Below are 14,573 nucleotides of genomic sequence, written 5' to 3' on the forward strand. Positions count from 1 at the left end.
AGTTTCATTTAGTAGACACTAGTACTCTGCAGTAGTAAGCTCTACCGATATGTGTTCTTTTTCTCTTCTTTTATCTCTGAGGCTTTGCTTCATTTAAAGAATTTGGAATGGGAGATTCAGATTACCTGTCTAGTTTTACTGCTGGGAACAAGTCATGTTCATCATTTGACTTTCTAGTTTTCTCACATTTAAATCTATAATCAATTGTCTAGATGTTCTCAAGCTGACATGTTTCTAAACTAATGCATAAGTTGAATGTATTTGCCTCTTTCCTTATCTGAATAATACAAAGAAACTAATGCATAAGTTGAATGTGTTTGCCTCTTTCCTTATCTGAATAATACAAGGAACTACTCAGACGGGTAGGATTTATTAAAAAATTTGTTACTTAAACTACCTTGACTCATTTATTCCTTTTCAATTCTCTTCCCTTTCTTTGATAATGCTGTATGGATGATACTATACATTTTAGGTATGGGAATGTGTGTCTTTTTTCCTTTCATGTGTACAGGATGGATGACTTGTGTGGATTTCAGGTTTCTACTTGTGCAAAATGCTCTGGTGAAGGCAAGGTGATTACTGACCACTGCCGAAAATGTGGTGGAAATGGTAAAATAAGGTCAAAGCGAAGCATGAAAGTGGTCTTCCCAGCTGGTGTCAATGATGGAGCTACAATGCGAATTCAGGGTGAGGGTAGTTTCAACAAGAAAAGGTATGATTGAATAAAGATATTGTCCATCAAATATTTTTACTAGTATCATCTGTACATGTGGATAGTTGAAGCTTGTTTTTGTCCCTTTTGGTGCGCTTAAATTGCTCTTAAGAGGCTGGATTACATCTCATTTGGTGCTCTTTCAGCTGCTCTGAAGAAATTGATCAATCAATGTTAAGAATCAGGAAATGCTAAACAAGTGTGGTGTAAAATTAATGTGTGTTCCCAAAAACTTCACTGTTCACCGTTGACAACTAAACTAGTTTATGTTTGGGATTACAGTGCAAGGGACCATTCTGCTATCTTGATATCAAAAGCCTCAAAGTTAAATATTTGAAACTTTACTGTGAGAGGTTTGAGTTTACTGTTGGGATTTGGGACTGCTTGTGTTCCCTCAAAACAGAAATCCCAGAAATACATTCGTAAAATTCACCACCTGTTGCATGGTGATTCCAATATAATAAGTACTTAACTGTTATCTCTACATGGAGTTGGCTGACTGCAACATAAACCTAATTTTCTGTAAGGTATTAGTGGAATACAAAGGCAATTTATACTGCGTAGAGTATAATGCCTGCACCAAGGAAGCTTTTTGATGTCGGTATACTGAGGCCCTTGGCTTATCAAAAGCAAAAAGAAAATGGGTGAGTTATTAAGTCATGCCTCAAAATGTGAATCCATACATATCACCTCAGCATTTGTAGGTTCATACCTGAATTTCTCCAATATCCATCTCTCTTTGAGCATATCTTCCTTTCCATCCACTATAGGCTGATATTACATTCTACTTTCTGGTGTTCTCCTGGCTATTTTAAACTGGTAGGTCATCTGTCAAACATTAATATTTGCATATTCAGGTCTTGTTAATACTTTCTGCACGACAAACTTCCTGGTTGTGTCTACAAGTTTGCAGCCACCCTTGTTGGTTTAAATATATTATCTCTTTACATTTTGTTCTTGTCCATATCCCTAATCCCTATAAATCCAAGCGCAACCCTTTCCATTGCAATGTAGAATCACAAAATATTTGTAATAGCTATATTTAGATTGATTTGGATGGTTTGGATATATAATGATTGCACTAATTGATGTGTAATGGACAAGGTTAACACTAGGGCATGCACCATATAGGTTATCATTTACATATAATGTATTTGTGAGGTTGCTGAGTTCTTTATGCCAAAAATGAGAATGGTTCTTTTGTAATATTTGGCATTGTTAAACTTTTGTTTCTATTGATATTTCTCTTCATTTATACTGTGTTAGTTATGGAATGTTTCTTCATTTCATATTATGATTAGATATTACTAGATAGCAATGCAAAACAAAGTCTTACAAGGAAAAAAAAAAAGAAAAAATCTAAAACTGGAAGCATCACTTCATTTGCTATTGATAGGGGCATTGCTGGTGATCTGTTTATAAGCCTCCATGTCAATGAAAAACAAGGGATTTGGAGAAATGGTCTCAATCTTTACTCAAAGATCAATGTTGATTATACTCAAGCAATTCTGGGGACCATCTTAAAGGTAATTATAGTTTCTTGTCTTATATTAGATATTTTAAAAAAAAATCTGCTATCTTTTACTCTTTTGTTGGAAGCATTGCTTCTCATTTATTTTTCAGGTGCTAAACTATAGCTTCACAGTTAATAATTTCATGACTTAATGCTTCTGGATGCGGAACAAAATCAATGTGTCAGAAATTAGCATGCACACTATACTAATTTATCACAAGTTCCTTAAACTCTGACAATGGTTATTAATTCACTTGGTTCTTTCACTGCCCTTGCTCCAATCTTTTGTTTCTGGTTGAACATCAATGTTCCTAGTTCCATTTTCTTCAATGCCAGAATCTTATGGAGAAATTATGCCACTTTGAGTCAAGGCTGTTTCATCATTTATAATTTCAGATTCAATTGGGCCTAGTTTAGATTAGAGTATGGTTACTTTGGCTTCTTCATGTATTTTTATGAGGAATCGTCTTGTGGAAAGTTTTGGAAAGGAAAATGGTTTTTTGAGGGCACCCATTGTAAAATTTTGAGTTTTGTGATGGCTTCTCCGTCAAGCTTTTGGCATAAAATGTAGGGTTGGCTTCTTCATGTTCACCTTGAGCAGTCAAATTTTCTTCTTGAGGGTTATTTTCAATCACTTCACCTCTCTGCAGTTTTTAATCTAAGTATGACTCTTAGAGCTTAACTCATGACATCATCTAATCCTCAATTCCTACATACCTGCTATAGAGGCCGGCAATTTTGATGCCAACGTCTATGTTATAGTGATTTTTGGTACTTTAGATATTAGAAATTTCCTTTGGACCTCAAGAAGAAGCCTGGCATTTAAACTACCAATGTTATAACCATATAAATAACCGTTGTTATTATTTATGGAACACACTATCCATTGTCATCTCTGCTTATGTTTTTGTATGACTGTTTTATGCCCATTTGAAACAATGGCTAAATAATAATCCACAAACAAAGATTCTCTTCCTGATATTGAATTGTCAGTCTGCCACAATCGCAGTTGGAACTTACATGATGCAATTTTATTGTATGAAATAATTGTACGATATAGCAATCTTGAACATATCCTGTTCATTCTCTTAAAGCAATCTGATTACTTAATCAAAATTGAATTGCTGGACATAGTTCTATGCCATAAAAGTAACTCTAAATAGATCATTTGACTTGGTATGTGTTAACCAAACAACACGGATTTTTGTTATCATGCAAAATGTGTTTCTTCTTCATGGTTCAGTTGTTGAATACATCTTAGGGGCCTTAGTATGGCCTGTGTTTTTCTTTACTTTACCCCTTTTTCTGCCTTTATTCATCGTTCAAATTAGGGATGGGGTTGAAATGTGTGACTTTTTGTAGAATTTTTCTGGAAACATAGAAATGGCTTTTGGATGCCTTGAAGTAAGTTGTTTGACATATGAATCTAAAATAACTTCAGGTTGAGACTGTCGAGGGTTTGAAAGATCTTCAAATTCCTTCCGGGATTCAGCCTGGAGATGCTGTAAAATTGTCACGGTTGGGAGTTCCAGACATCAATAAACCTTCTGTTCGAGGTGATCATCACTTTATTGTGAATATTCTGATCCCCAAAGATATCAGGTCTTAATCTCTTTCTACTTTACACTCAAGAGTTTCTTATTCGACATGGGCATTTGTAATGTTTGTACACGTTATCTAATTTAGTAGGTACTAGGTTGGTGCCTTTGCTATGCTGCGGGTTCGCATTATTTTTCCAGTAAAATATTTAGGTGTTGCTAGCTTATCTTTATCTTTTAAAAAAGAAATCTAATAACTCGGGTTATAGTCCCAACTAAATAAATAAGTTGGCCTTATTTGAATCATATGGATGAAAAAAGCAATGATAGTAAACGGGAATGAATACATACATACATACATACATATACATACATAACCAATCAATGAGGATCAAAATAAATAAAAAAATAATACACTATCAACTTAGATTAAAGTGTAAAATTAAAAATAATAAAACTTACATAAAAGAGTCAAGAAAAAAGGTAATAAATCATAAGAATAAGGATTAAATTGAAAATACAAACACATGATAAAAAAAACTAGAACGTGTAGAATTTTTCAACATGTTTTTTTACATAAAAAATCGTAAATGTAAATCGAAAAACTTATGCACGCATTCAATTAATAAATCACGAACTATTGTGTAAATAAATGAAAAAAGAGAGAGTAACGATAAATATAACATAATTGGAAAAATCAAGAAACCAATGTAGATCAAGATGTTTAATATCATAACATGAGTCATTTATCTAGTTGTGTTTAATGAATTTGTTTATGAAAATCAATTTGTAATAGAGATGAACACACACATGAAATTTGTTGAATAAAATAAAAGAAAAAAATTATGCAAGGTTGCACATATTAGAAATATTATATATTAAAAATAGTTAATCTATATAAAACATACAAAAAAAACTATGGATAAATCATACCAGCTTATGCAAAAATTAAACACACCCAATATAATTAAAAAATAATTGTTTTTCAACAAAGGCTAAAAAACTCAAAAAAAAATCATAGAGAAGGGATAGTAATTAAAATATAAATTTTAAAATTATTTTAAAAAACTAATGTAAAAAAAGCCATTAATATAAAAAAATAAAATCTTTGAAAAAAAAAAGAAGCAATGAGGCCAGGCATTGCTAGGCTCGGTAAGCTAGGCCTAGCGCCTGGCCCAATCAAGGACAAGCCTGTGCATGGGCCTTTATTTTTTTTGAAGTTTAATTGGGCGGACGATGCTTAAAGAGGTTCTGTTTTTTACCCAAAAACCCATTTTGAACCTGTTTTTGACCCAAAACACCTCGGAAACATCCCATGAACCTTGTTAAACCAATCTATGGCGTTTAAAAACACAAAAACCACCCGAAAACCCGAAACAAAAAATCTTTCTAAGCTTAGATCTGTGTTTTAGGTGTTTTCAAGGTAAAAATAACACTTAATTGGAACCCCCCTCATTATAAGGAATCTTTTGATACAAAAATAGACTGGTGGCTGAAATCTTTCCTAACTACAATTCTCTTTCCCCAAGCCATAATCCAGCGACCCCCTCTCTCCTCCACCCAAATAAGGACTAAAAAATGAGAAAAATAAAGTTTGATATCAAAATGTATTTTTTTTTTTAAATTATAGGGATCAATCACCTAATAGCTAAAAAATATAGGGGACTGAAATGAACTTTTGAAACAAATTTCAAAGTCACCACCTATGTTATCTGCATTTTTCACTTCGTTCCTCTTTCTTTCAATTCAATCCGCCCTCCCAAAAAATCATTTAATTGGATGCTGATTTGGGCTCAATTGTGGAAAGAAAAAGTTTGAGGACTAAAATGAATTTTTTTAAAAAAAATGCTATTACAATCCACAATGAATTGTGAGAGCATGAACAATGAAAATGGCTACAGTAAATTCCCTATATGTTTTAGTTTTTGTTAATTGACAAATTACAGTTTAAATAATAGGAATTCTCGGTAGTTGAATAATGAATACTGTCCTGATCATTATGACTATGACTTGTTGGTATTCACCAGGCCACATGAAAGCCCGAGACTCAAAGCCTTTTTGTTTATAATGATCAAGAGGCTACCACTATATCCATTACTTTGTTGGAGGAATTGAAATTACCTCTGATGTGTACATTGTTTATTATGGAGGATTTATTAGTGAGCTATTCTTTGATGTTGTGTGAATTGTTTTCGTTTTGAATTCTATGCTATCACTTTAAATTAAAAGATAATGTTGATGTATTGCTGCCTTGAAGATGAAATTTCAGCTGCTGTTCAGAATCATTTTTCAACAAACCGGATGTAATTGGTTCAAACTGAAAGCTGTATTTTATATGATGAACTTATGGTTAACCATCTTCTCAAGCCGAACAAAATCAAACAATGGAGGGAATGTCTGCTCTATATTTCCTTAATAAATATTGTTGATTCTGACATGAGCTATCTAATTTTCAGTTATGAAACAGTTGGATTGAAGATTATAATTTGATTCAATAATATGCAAATTATGTCAGGCATTCTCTTTCTAATTGTACAGAAAGATTTAGCTGTCAATGAAGGACACCCATGATTGTTTTTGTTCTTTTTGTTAAAGCATTTAATATTTTGAAGTTTCTTTCAAAAGGGTGTCCTATAAATAGATTAGATTCTGAATGAATATACTGTTGGGAGAATTGATTGTGGATATTATAGAACCTATAGGAGTACCATCATATGCAATGCCTGCTTGAATTGGTTGTTTGATTGTGTTGGGAGTTTATGCCATGGTTTCTTTGTTTTCATCTCTTTTGTGTGGTTGCACACTTTTTGTATGAGCTCAATTTGAAGATAATTGCAGTGACAAGGAGCGAGCGCTTGTCGAGGAACTGGCTTCACTCAAGTCTGGCAGCAAGGAACATGCAGTTTCTTCTAACAGCTCTGGTATTTTCTTCTTTTCTTTTCTTTTTGTCAGTTATAGTATTTATTTAAAACCATTTAAGTAGATACTCCAAGGATCTTCATAGTAGTATAATTTCATGCTGAACATGTCAGAACAGTCATCTTATATGTGCGGTTGTCAACTTTTAAGAAAAAATTATAGTTTTGGATAAATGAGGAATGCAGGAGATAAGCCTAGTACAGGGAGGATATTATAGGGTAGATTCTTTACTTTTCTTTGATAAAATAGAAATTTTGGGGATGCAAAAATTTTGGTAGATGGAAAAAGAAAATGTAGACTCCAAATAAGAATTCTTATGGAAAATTCATGTCCAGTTGAGTTGATATGTTTTGGCACAACCTGAAACATACGTTCATGTGGCTGTGCTCTAAATATGAGCATTGTCAAGACCTGGTGTCTACTTAAAATCATAGCACGTCTTAGAAATCACATCCTCAACGACTCCTCAGCCCAATTCTTAAACTTTTTCAGTTTTACCCCTCTAGTCAACATCTCTAACACTTTTTTTTCCAATAAAATTAAGTATTTGTTGCAACCAAAAAAAAGCCAAAAATATGGGTGGTTACTCAAGAAATTGTACGTACATAAGATTTTGCATTTACATATACCATCAAAATATATGTAGTCTTGTCCTTGATTCTTGATTTTTTAGATTGAACAAATTTAACACTACATATCTGTTAACACTAATGTCATGTCCATAAATCATAGTTTGGTACTTTTCTAATAGACAATATTATGTTGTGTTCAATCATCAGGCTTTGTTTGACTGCCACAAAAGCCATCGTTCTCATTTTCTGTTTTCTTTTTAAGTTCTAACCATGATGATTCATTGTTGCTGAAATCATAATCTCACAAGCAGGTTGGATTACTTTTATTATCTGAGCATAATTTGTTAATGTGATTAACACTTTTTTGAAGTGGCTCATATTTTGTGTTTGAAGACAAAACAAATCAAATATAAATTTGTTTATATAAAGAGTATATTTGCGCACACTTACGTATCTTTAGTGAATTGTATCCTAGTCATATCCTGATTCATGCTTTGTAGTATGTCAATTTGCTTTGAAGGTGGGAATGTGGTAGAGATTATTCAGATTTGGTACCTTTTCTTACATCTCATATCTGCACATTCAGGCACATTTGAAAGAAACAAGGATCACATTAGAGATCCCAAAGGCAATGCTTCAGGTCATAGGCTCAAATGCACTGCCTCTCTGTGGAACTCAATTAAAGGCTTCTTGGGGTATATTTTACTGACTTCACATTCCTTTCCTAGCCTGCCTTCATAAAGTTGTGTGTGATTAGGAGTGATATCACTTACAATGATTTTTTAATCATAAAGCAGAATCAAAATGCCAACATAGATAAATAATAAAGTTCTAAGATACAAATGAAGAATATATAATACTTCCCTGAATCTCTGTGATCAAAACTCTTGAAAAAGAAAGGGGGCATGGGCTGGAGCATTGCAAGCAACCTAAGCTTGCAGGTGTTAGTCTTGAGATCAGCCAGTTTTTGTAAAAAGTTTGAAGGATAAAGAGGCCAAGATTTTCTTCCTCGAACTCCTCCTGGGGCCATAGTTGCATAATAGACTTTCTGTGCATGTCCTCTCTTATTCCTATGTTATTGATTTCAGGTTGCCTTTTTTTTTTTTTTCCCATTCAATTCTCTGTCCTCTATGAAGTCCTTGCTCACCTACCCCTACATTCTATGAATTTTACTTGCACATGTTTCGCTCCAGATCAGGTAGCACTAGAAAATTTAGAAAAGGAAAGGGTGGGCATGGACTGGAGCCTTGTAGCATCACATAGGGTGCCATGAATGTTGGTTAAACACGTCTGCCTCTAATTTTGTTCACCTTGTAGATCTAGTTGTTTGGTTTTATTTACATGGCATACATGGAGAATCCATGCCTCCAAATGTGCAATGAAGGGATCTGGACTAGATTGATGTATGAGGAGGATCATGGTTGAAACAATTCTCAAAAAAAAGAAAGAAAAAAAAGATTACGGGTGGAAATGCTTAAATTCTCAAAAAAAAAAAAAGAGAAAAAAAAGATTACGGGTGGAAATGCTTGTTGCATTCTAATGAATTGGTGTTGATGTCTTTTTATTTGTGTTTTGCTTGGTTAATTGCAAGGCATCGATATCTTCAATTTCTGGTAACAAAATAAAGTGCATTATGTTAATCAGTGAGTGCTTTCAACCATACCTTTTATGAGTAGTAGTGCAAGTAATAAATGAATCACGGGGCTCGTGTACTTGTACAGATCAGTGGAACATTTGTGGTGCTTGTTTTTCAAAATCTTTAAACTTGTAGGAAACAATTGTTTGTGTTGTAAGCATGTAGTTTTTTGCCCTCTTACGTACTGGCCTGTTAAACTATGAATTTGCAGGCAAAAGCAATCACGGGAAAGGTTTGCCTCTATCACCATGACCAACACATCACTGTTGTGGAGATCTGGCAAACCGGATTTTGCCATCATGTTGTCTGTAATTACAGTTTCAGTTCTAACTTGTGTTTTAACCTCCATGCGAAAGATACAAAGGAACAATTCCTCGCATATACAGAACATTAGGAAGAAATGATTTTCAGCTGAGGTCAATGTTTTGAGAAACGAGAGATGAGGTGTAGTCTTTGCCCATATACCTGTAATAGATGTAATGGGATTTGATGGTGTAGTCTTTGCCCATACCTGTAATAGATGTAATGGGATTTGATGCATTTTATTTATTTCCTGGCATCTTTCCCTTAGATTTATCCTGTCAAGGGCTGGCATGAAGATTAGATTGTTCTTAGCATGTAGATGCCGCGTTCAGTATGTATTTTTTGATTGGTTTTACTGGTAACTTCACTGTCTGCCGATTTATCTGAGCCCATCATTCTTGTTGTCAAAACTTTAGTGTAATAGTGATTCTCGTCATTTTACTTTGAATAAACTGAAATGTTCGTTTCAGAATCAATGCTACCGAGTCAGAACCAGGGATCCCTGTCTCTTATGTTTTACTTGTAGCCATCTGTGCCAACGCAAGAGCAGGGCAAGGTCACCATTGCTGATGTCTATGATTGTCTAAAACAATGTTTGAAAAGATATCAAACTGGCTGTGGCTAGGAGCATCAGAGCATAAAAAATGAATTTCTAGGGCTTGCATATACAGCAGACCATCTTCAGGTAACCATATCTTTTTGCCTCCTTTTCACTTTCAGTTTATTTGGCCTTGTGAACAATTGTAGACCGAAGCATTTGAGCCCGCTAATGGACTGACATTGACACCATTACTTCAGTATTAAGTTATTGCAACGTTGAACTTTCAACTGAACTTCCAGCTGTGACATTAAAACGCGTTAAGCAATCCGATTCAACTCCTTATAATCCTCTCCGTGGTTCCTTCCCACCTCAAGATTCATTATCCAATCTTTCCTCGAAAATCCCCGCGCCACCTCTCATCGATTTTCCTTCTCACCAAACAGTAACCAATGGCACTGGAATGGGTAGCGGTTGCCTATGCTGCTGGAGCAGAAGCCGTGATGCTCCTTCTCTTAACCCTCCCAGGTTTAAACCCCTTACGCAATGGCCTCTTGTCTGTAACTAAAACCCTCCTGAAACCCTTCTTCTCAATATTGCCAATTTGCCTCTTCTTGGTCATGGACATCTACTGGAAATATGAAACGATGCCCTCCTGTAAGACCCTCAATTCCTGCTCTCCATCGGAGAATATGCGCCACCAAAAGTCCACTATCAAGAGCCAACGCAACGCGCTTTTGATTGCTGCGGCGTTGGTTTTTTACTGGCTCTTGTATTCTGTAACGAAGCTTATTGATCGAGTTGGGCAGTTGCAGTTTCAGATCAAAAAGTCTACCAAAAATGGTTGACACTTTGCCCGAGCACCATCCTTGGAGATTACCTCAAATTTGTGCCTCGAAACAGCATAGCCTTTGACTTTTTGAGAGGATATATCTCTTTGTAAACGTGAATGATGTTTTTAGGCATCTGGGCTAGTTTGGTTCTTGGCCTGTGTCTTGGCAAATCATGTCACATCAAAAGAGTCCTTTTTTCGAATGTATTTAAGCTGGATTTTGCAATTATATCGCCTTGTTTACTTGAATGGAGACGGGAAAGGAAGGATTTTTATATCTACAGAGGTGGTGGCAATGACTCATGCATGTAAAAAAAAAATTCAAAAAATTTGGATAACGAGTAATTCAACAGATTATGTATTGTGTCTTTTATTTCCAGGAGGCATTTGGAAACTTTCAAGTATTTTTGGAAGAGAGGAGAGGCTTGCTGGAAGGGGGAGTTTGCCTCAAACACATAAATCCCCCTACTAACTTACATAAATGTGTAATTTCTTATGGAAAAAAATAAGGTTGCATATTTGTATCAGTTTGAAATTGAATCCTTAAATTTTTAATTAATTTGAATTAATAAAATTAATTTTTATTTAATCGAATTAAGTATTAATATAACATCAAATTTTATTTTTAACATTCTCATATAAAATACCAAGCGTGAAATTTTACAAAACTAAACTATTAAATGATAAACAAAAAGAATTAATGACTTGAGATAGTTGAATATTCATAGGAATAGAGTTTTCATCACAAATCTTTCTTTTTTTTTTGTTAATAATTAAAACAGCCGTCTTATTGCATTACAATGTGAGATATTTAATTGGTTGAATTGTCTCAATGGAAAAAATTGGCTTCCAAGATCATTTACTATATTGAAAGACTTTTTTTTTAATACCCAGAAAAAGCTATACAACTCTCTAATCCTCCACTAGCATATTAGTTTTTAAGATAGTTTGTGTGATTGTGGTTTTAAAAAAATAAATTTTAAAAAAAATTCGGTTAGTTATAATTAGATTTAGATATGTATTTTGTAAAAAATATAATTAAAATTTATATATATATATAAAATATTTGATGAAAGTGTTATTGTGGTTGTTTTTTAAAGTACTTTTTACTTGAAAATACATTAAAATAATATTTTTTTATTTTTTATTTTTTAAAATTATTTTTGTTATGCCAGCACATCAAAATGATATGAAAATACAAAAAATATATCAATTTAAAAAAAATAATTTTTTTTATTTTTTCAAAAACGTTTTTGAAAGATAAAAACAAACAGAATTTTATGAAACTCAATTAAAAAAATATATAAAAATTACTTCATAAAATTACATTTCAAACTTAATTTTTTAATAATTCCTGCATTACAAAACATAATTTGATTTATTACTAAATATTTTACTATATTTGTTTCATCACAAACATAAAAGGTGGTGAAAATAAAACGCAGCCTCTATATCAAGTTTTCTAGCAGCAAGGGGTGAGGTGCAAATGTGCGTTTGAACAAGTCATGCATGCCTTAAGAATTTGGGATCACAAGCACTAGCAATGAAATGCAGATTTTGGGCCAAGCCCAAAATAGCATGATTTTAGCCCAATTAGAATTTCAATAATTTTTATAGATTTCACATTACATCATTCTATACCCCAGAGAAAGGCCCAATCAAAATTCATTGCCCCCTTAGAAAAATTCAGAATAGTTTTAATTACAATGCTTCTTCTTCTTCTTTTCTTTTTCTTTTTTTTAAGTTCTTGTGTTCTCCACTATTTGAAGTGACAAGCTGCTGAAAGTTCTAAATCTGCATTGCTGCAAAAATTCCTCCTTAAATTAGAACCTAATTTTAACTAGTTAATTGTAATGTTTTAGTACATCTAGGGGTTTTTTTAAAAAAAAACATGTGAATTAGATAATGGTTCACAAATTCCGTTACTTGAGGATTATTTTACACCTAATAAAAAATATATTTATAAAAAATTATTTTATATTATTATTAAATATCATCAGGTATCAACTTTAAAAATTTTTAATTGGATTGATTATCTAACTTGAATTTAAAATTAAATTATATAAAAATTATTTTAATATAACGTAATTAACTTGATTGATCTAATAATAATATTACCAATTAATAAAAATTATAAGGATAAAATTAAAAAAATAAGAAAATTAATAAGAAAAAAAACTCTGAACGTTATTATTTACCAAGTTTTTTTTATGCCCCTGAAGTTTTTTTTTTTCCCCTGCTGTTGGGTAATCCTCCTTGAAATTAATGCATTCATGCCAAACGTACTCGAACCTTGAATTATATCATATCTTGCATGTGTCGGTCCTATCTGTGGCCATATTGTTCAACAATAGCGACATCAAATTATTTTGTGAAGTCTAGCACAACCCAGAAAAGACTTTCAACACTGCACACACACACACACTTTTCAAACTTTAATGGAGTCTCTTTCGGGCTCCTACGCAACACAAGATTTTGGAATTTTTTCTTTCTTACTTCTGCACTCTACTGGTGTGCAAGTTACCTTGTAGCCAGCACTGGTTTTTATGGCTACCTGATGCGTATAGCTAGGTAGAGCAGAAGAACAAGGATTTAGCATGCCATACGAGTCAATCTCAGGGATGCTTCAAGAATATCCTACCCAGGCCTTGCCTAATACCACCGGCATTAGTTTTATCGATAAACCTAAAACGTAGGTTCATGCAAAGTTTCTGCACGAAGTCTAAACCACCATAGCTATATAACCCTTTGTTTTCTTGCATTAGATATATCCCATCAACCATCGAAGGAACGAGAGGGTGTAAGATATGACAGTCGGTTGGAGGTTGGCCACTGAATTACGTGCGGCATACTTCGTATTTTTGTCGTGTTTTTTCGTTTTTTTTATAAGAGATTTGGAAAATGACATGACGTGTTAATGGCTATGATTTAAAATGTTTTTTATTTAAAAATAAATTAAAATAATATAATTTTTATTTTTAAAATTATTTTTCACATCAATATGTAAAAACATAAAAAATGATTTTAAATAAAAATAAAAATAATAATTTTTTAAAAAAAAACACAATTTTAGTAGCGTTTTCAAACACTGTCACGTCATTAATGCCAAAGCTTGAATCCAGGATGACCTTTACTCTTCTTTTCTTTTCTATTTTTGTGAGGTTTTTGCACATGAACTTGAACTGCACAGGTTAACCATGGAAATCAATCAATTACAAGCGGAGAATTAAATAGTGACCATGAATCTACTTTTGCATCCTAAATTATCCTTATATTAATTCATTTCTCCAATTTTTTACATTAAATGTCATTCTTGAAGATGTTTTAAACTTTTATACTAATTAACTAGTGTGGAGTTTTATATATGATGGATTATATGCATGTTTTTTCTTTCAATTTCCTGATGATAAATATCATTTCATCAAAATATAAACAATTCTCGACATTATATATATATATATATATAACTCATTTATCTTCTCTCTTTATCTCAAAGAAGAAGAAGAAAACCCTAAAAAATCCAGCCTTCATAAAGTAGTTGATGGTTACGGCTAACGCCTTTCACCAGCTTTTTTAATTTTTTTTTTTAATTTATAGCATTTTTTAATCTCTTGTCACGAGGATCTTTTTGCACGGTCTACTTATCTGCACATGAACAATGTAACTAACTCTTACATGGTCAATTCAGATTAAGGATGTTTAAAGTTTTTTTTTTTTTAATCGTTTACATCATTCAAAGGATCGTATATTACCAGAAAAACTATATGTTAAGATTATTAAATACTTTTTGAAATAAAAGTTATGATATGACTATCATAGTTTTATTTTATCTAAACATAGTGCAAGAACTCAAACAAGTGATTATTTGTTTATATTTTTAAATATGAATAATGAAATTGTTATTCTTCTTCGTATAGAAAAGTGGATTTTATATATTTATCACATAAATTATTAAGCAAGTGGTAAGAAAAGGAGCATCCAATATTTAGCATTTTTTATGAAGGATTTCG

The 14,573-nt window shown here is 32.7% G+C and overlaps 2 protein-coding genes across 2 annotated transcripts in view; both read left to right on the plus strand.

Moving 5' to 3' along the window:
* The window catches only part of LOC105133359 (Molecular chaperone Hsp40/DnaJ family protein), a 24,922-nt gene extending 15,281 nt beyond the window's left edge, over window positions 1-9,641 (plus strand). The window contains exons 7-13 of the mRNA XM_011037317.1: window positions 512-712; window positions 2,109-2,238; window positions 3,667-3,827; window positions 6,602-6,684; window positions 7,841-7,949; window positions 9,102-9,334; window positions 9,383-9,641. Of these exons, the coding sequence (XP_011035619.1) occupies window positions 512-712; window positions 2,109-2,238; window positions 3,667-3,827; window positions 6,602-6,684; window positions 7,841-7,949; window positions 9,102-9,294 (877 nt within the window). The 3' untranslated portion in view covers window positions 9,295-9,334; window positions 9,383-9,641. The remainder of the gene's footprint in view (window positions 1-511; window positions 713-2,108; window positions 2,239-3,666; window positions 3,828-6,601; window positions 6,685-7,840; window positions 7,950-9,101; window positions 9,335-9,382) is intronic.
* A 71-nt stretch (window positions 9,642-9,712) lies between these two features.
* LOC105133318 (uncharacterized) lies at window positions 9,713-10,844 on the plus strand. Its single transcript, XM_011037259.1, has one exon. It carries the CDS (start codon window positions 10,184-10,186, stop codon window positions 10,577-10,579), a length of 396 nt encoding a protein of 131 aa, XP_011035561.1. The 5' UTR covers window positions 9,713-10,183; the 3' UTR covers window positions 10,580-10,844.
* Window positions 10,845-14,573: the final 3,729 nt, after the last annotated feature.

This window comes from Populus euphratica, unplaced genomic scaffold (genome assembly GCF_000495115.2).
Source record: "Populus euphratica unplaced genomic scaffold, PopEup_1.0 scaffold114.1, whole genome shotgun sequence".
NCBI lineage: Eukaryota > Viridiplantae > Streptophyta > Magnoliopsida > Malpighiales > Salicaceae > Populus > Populus euphratica.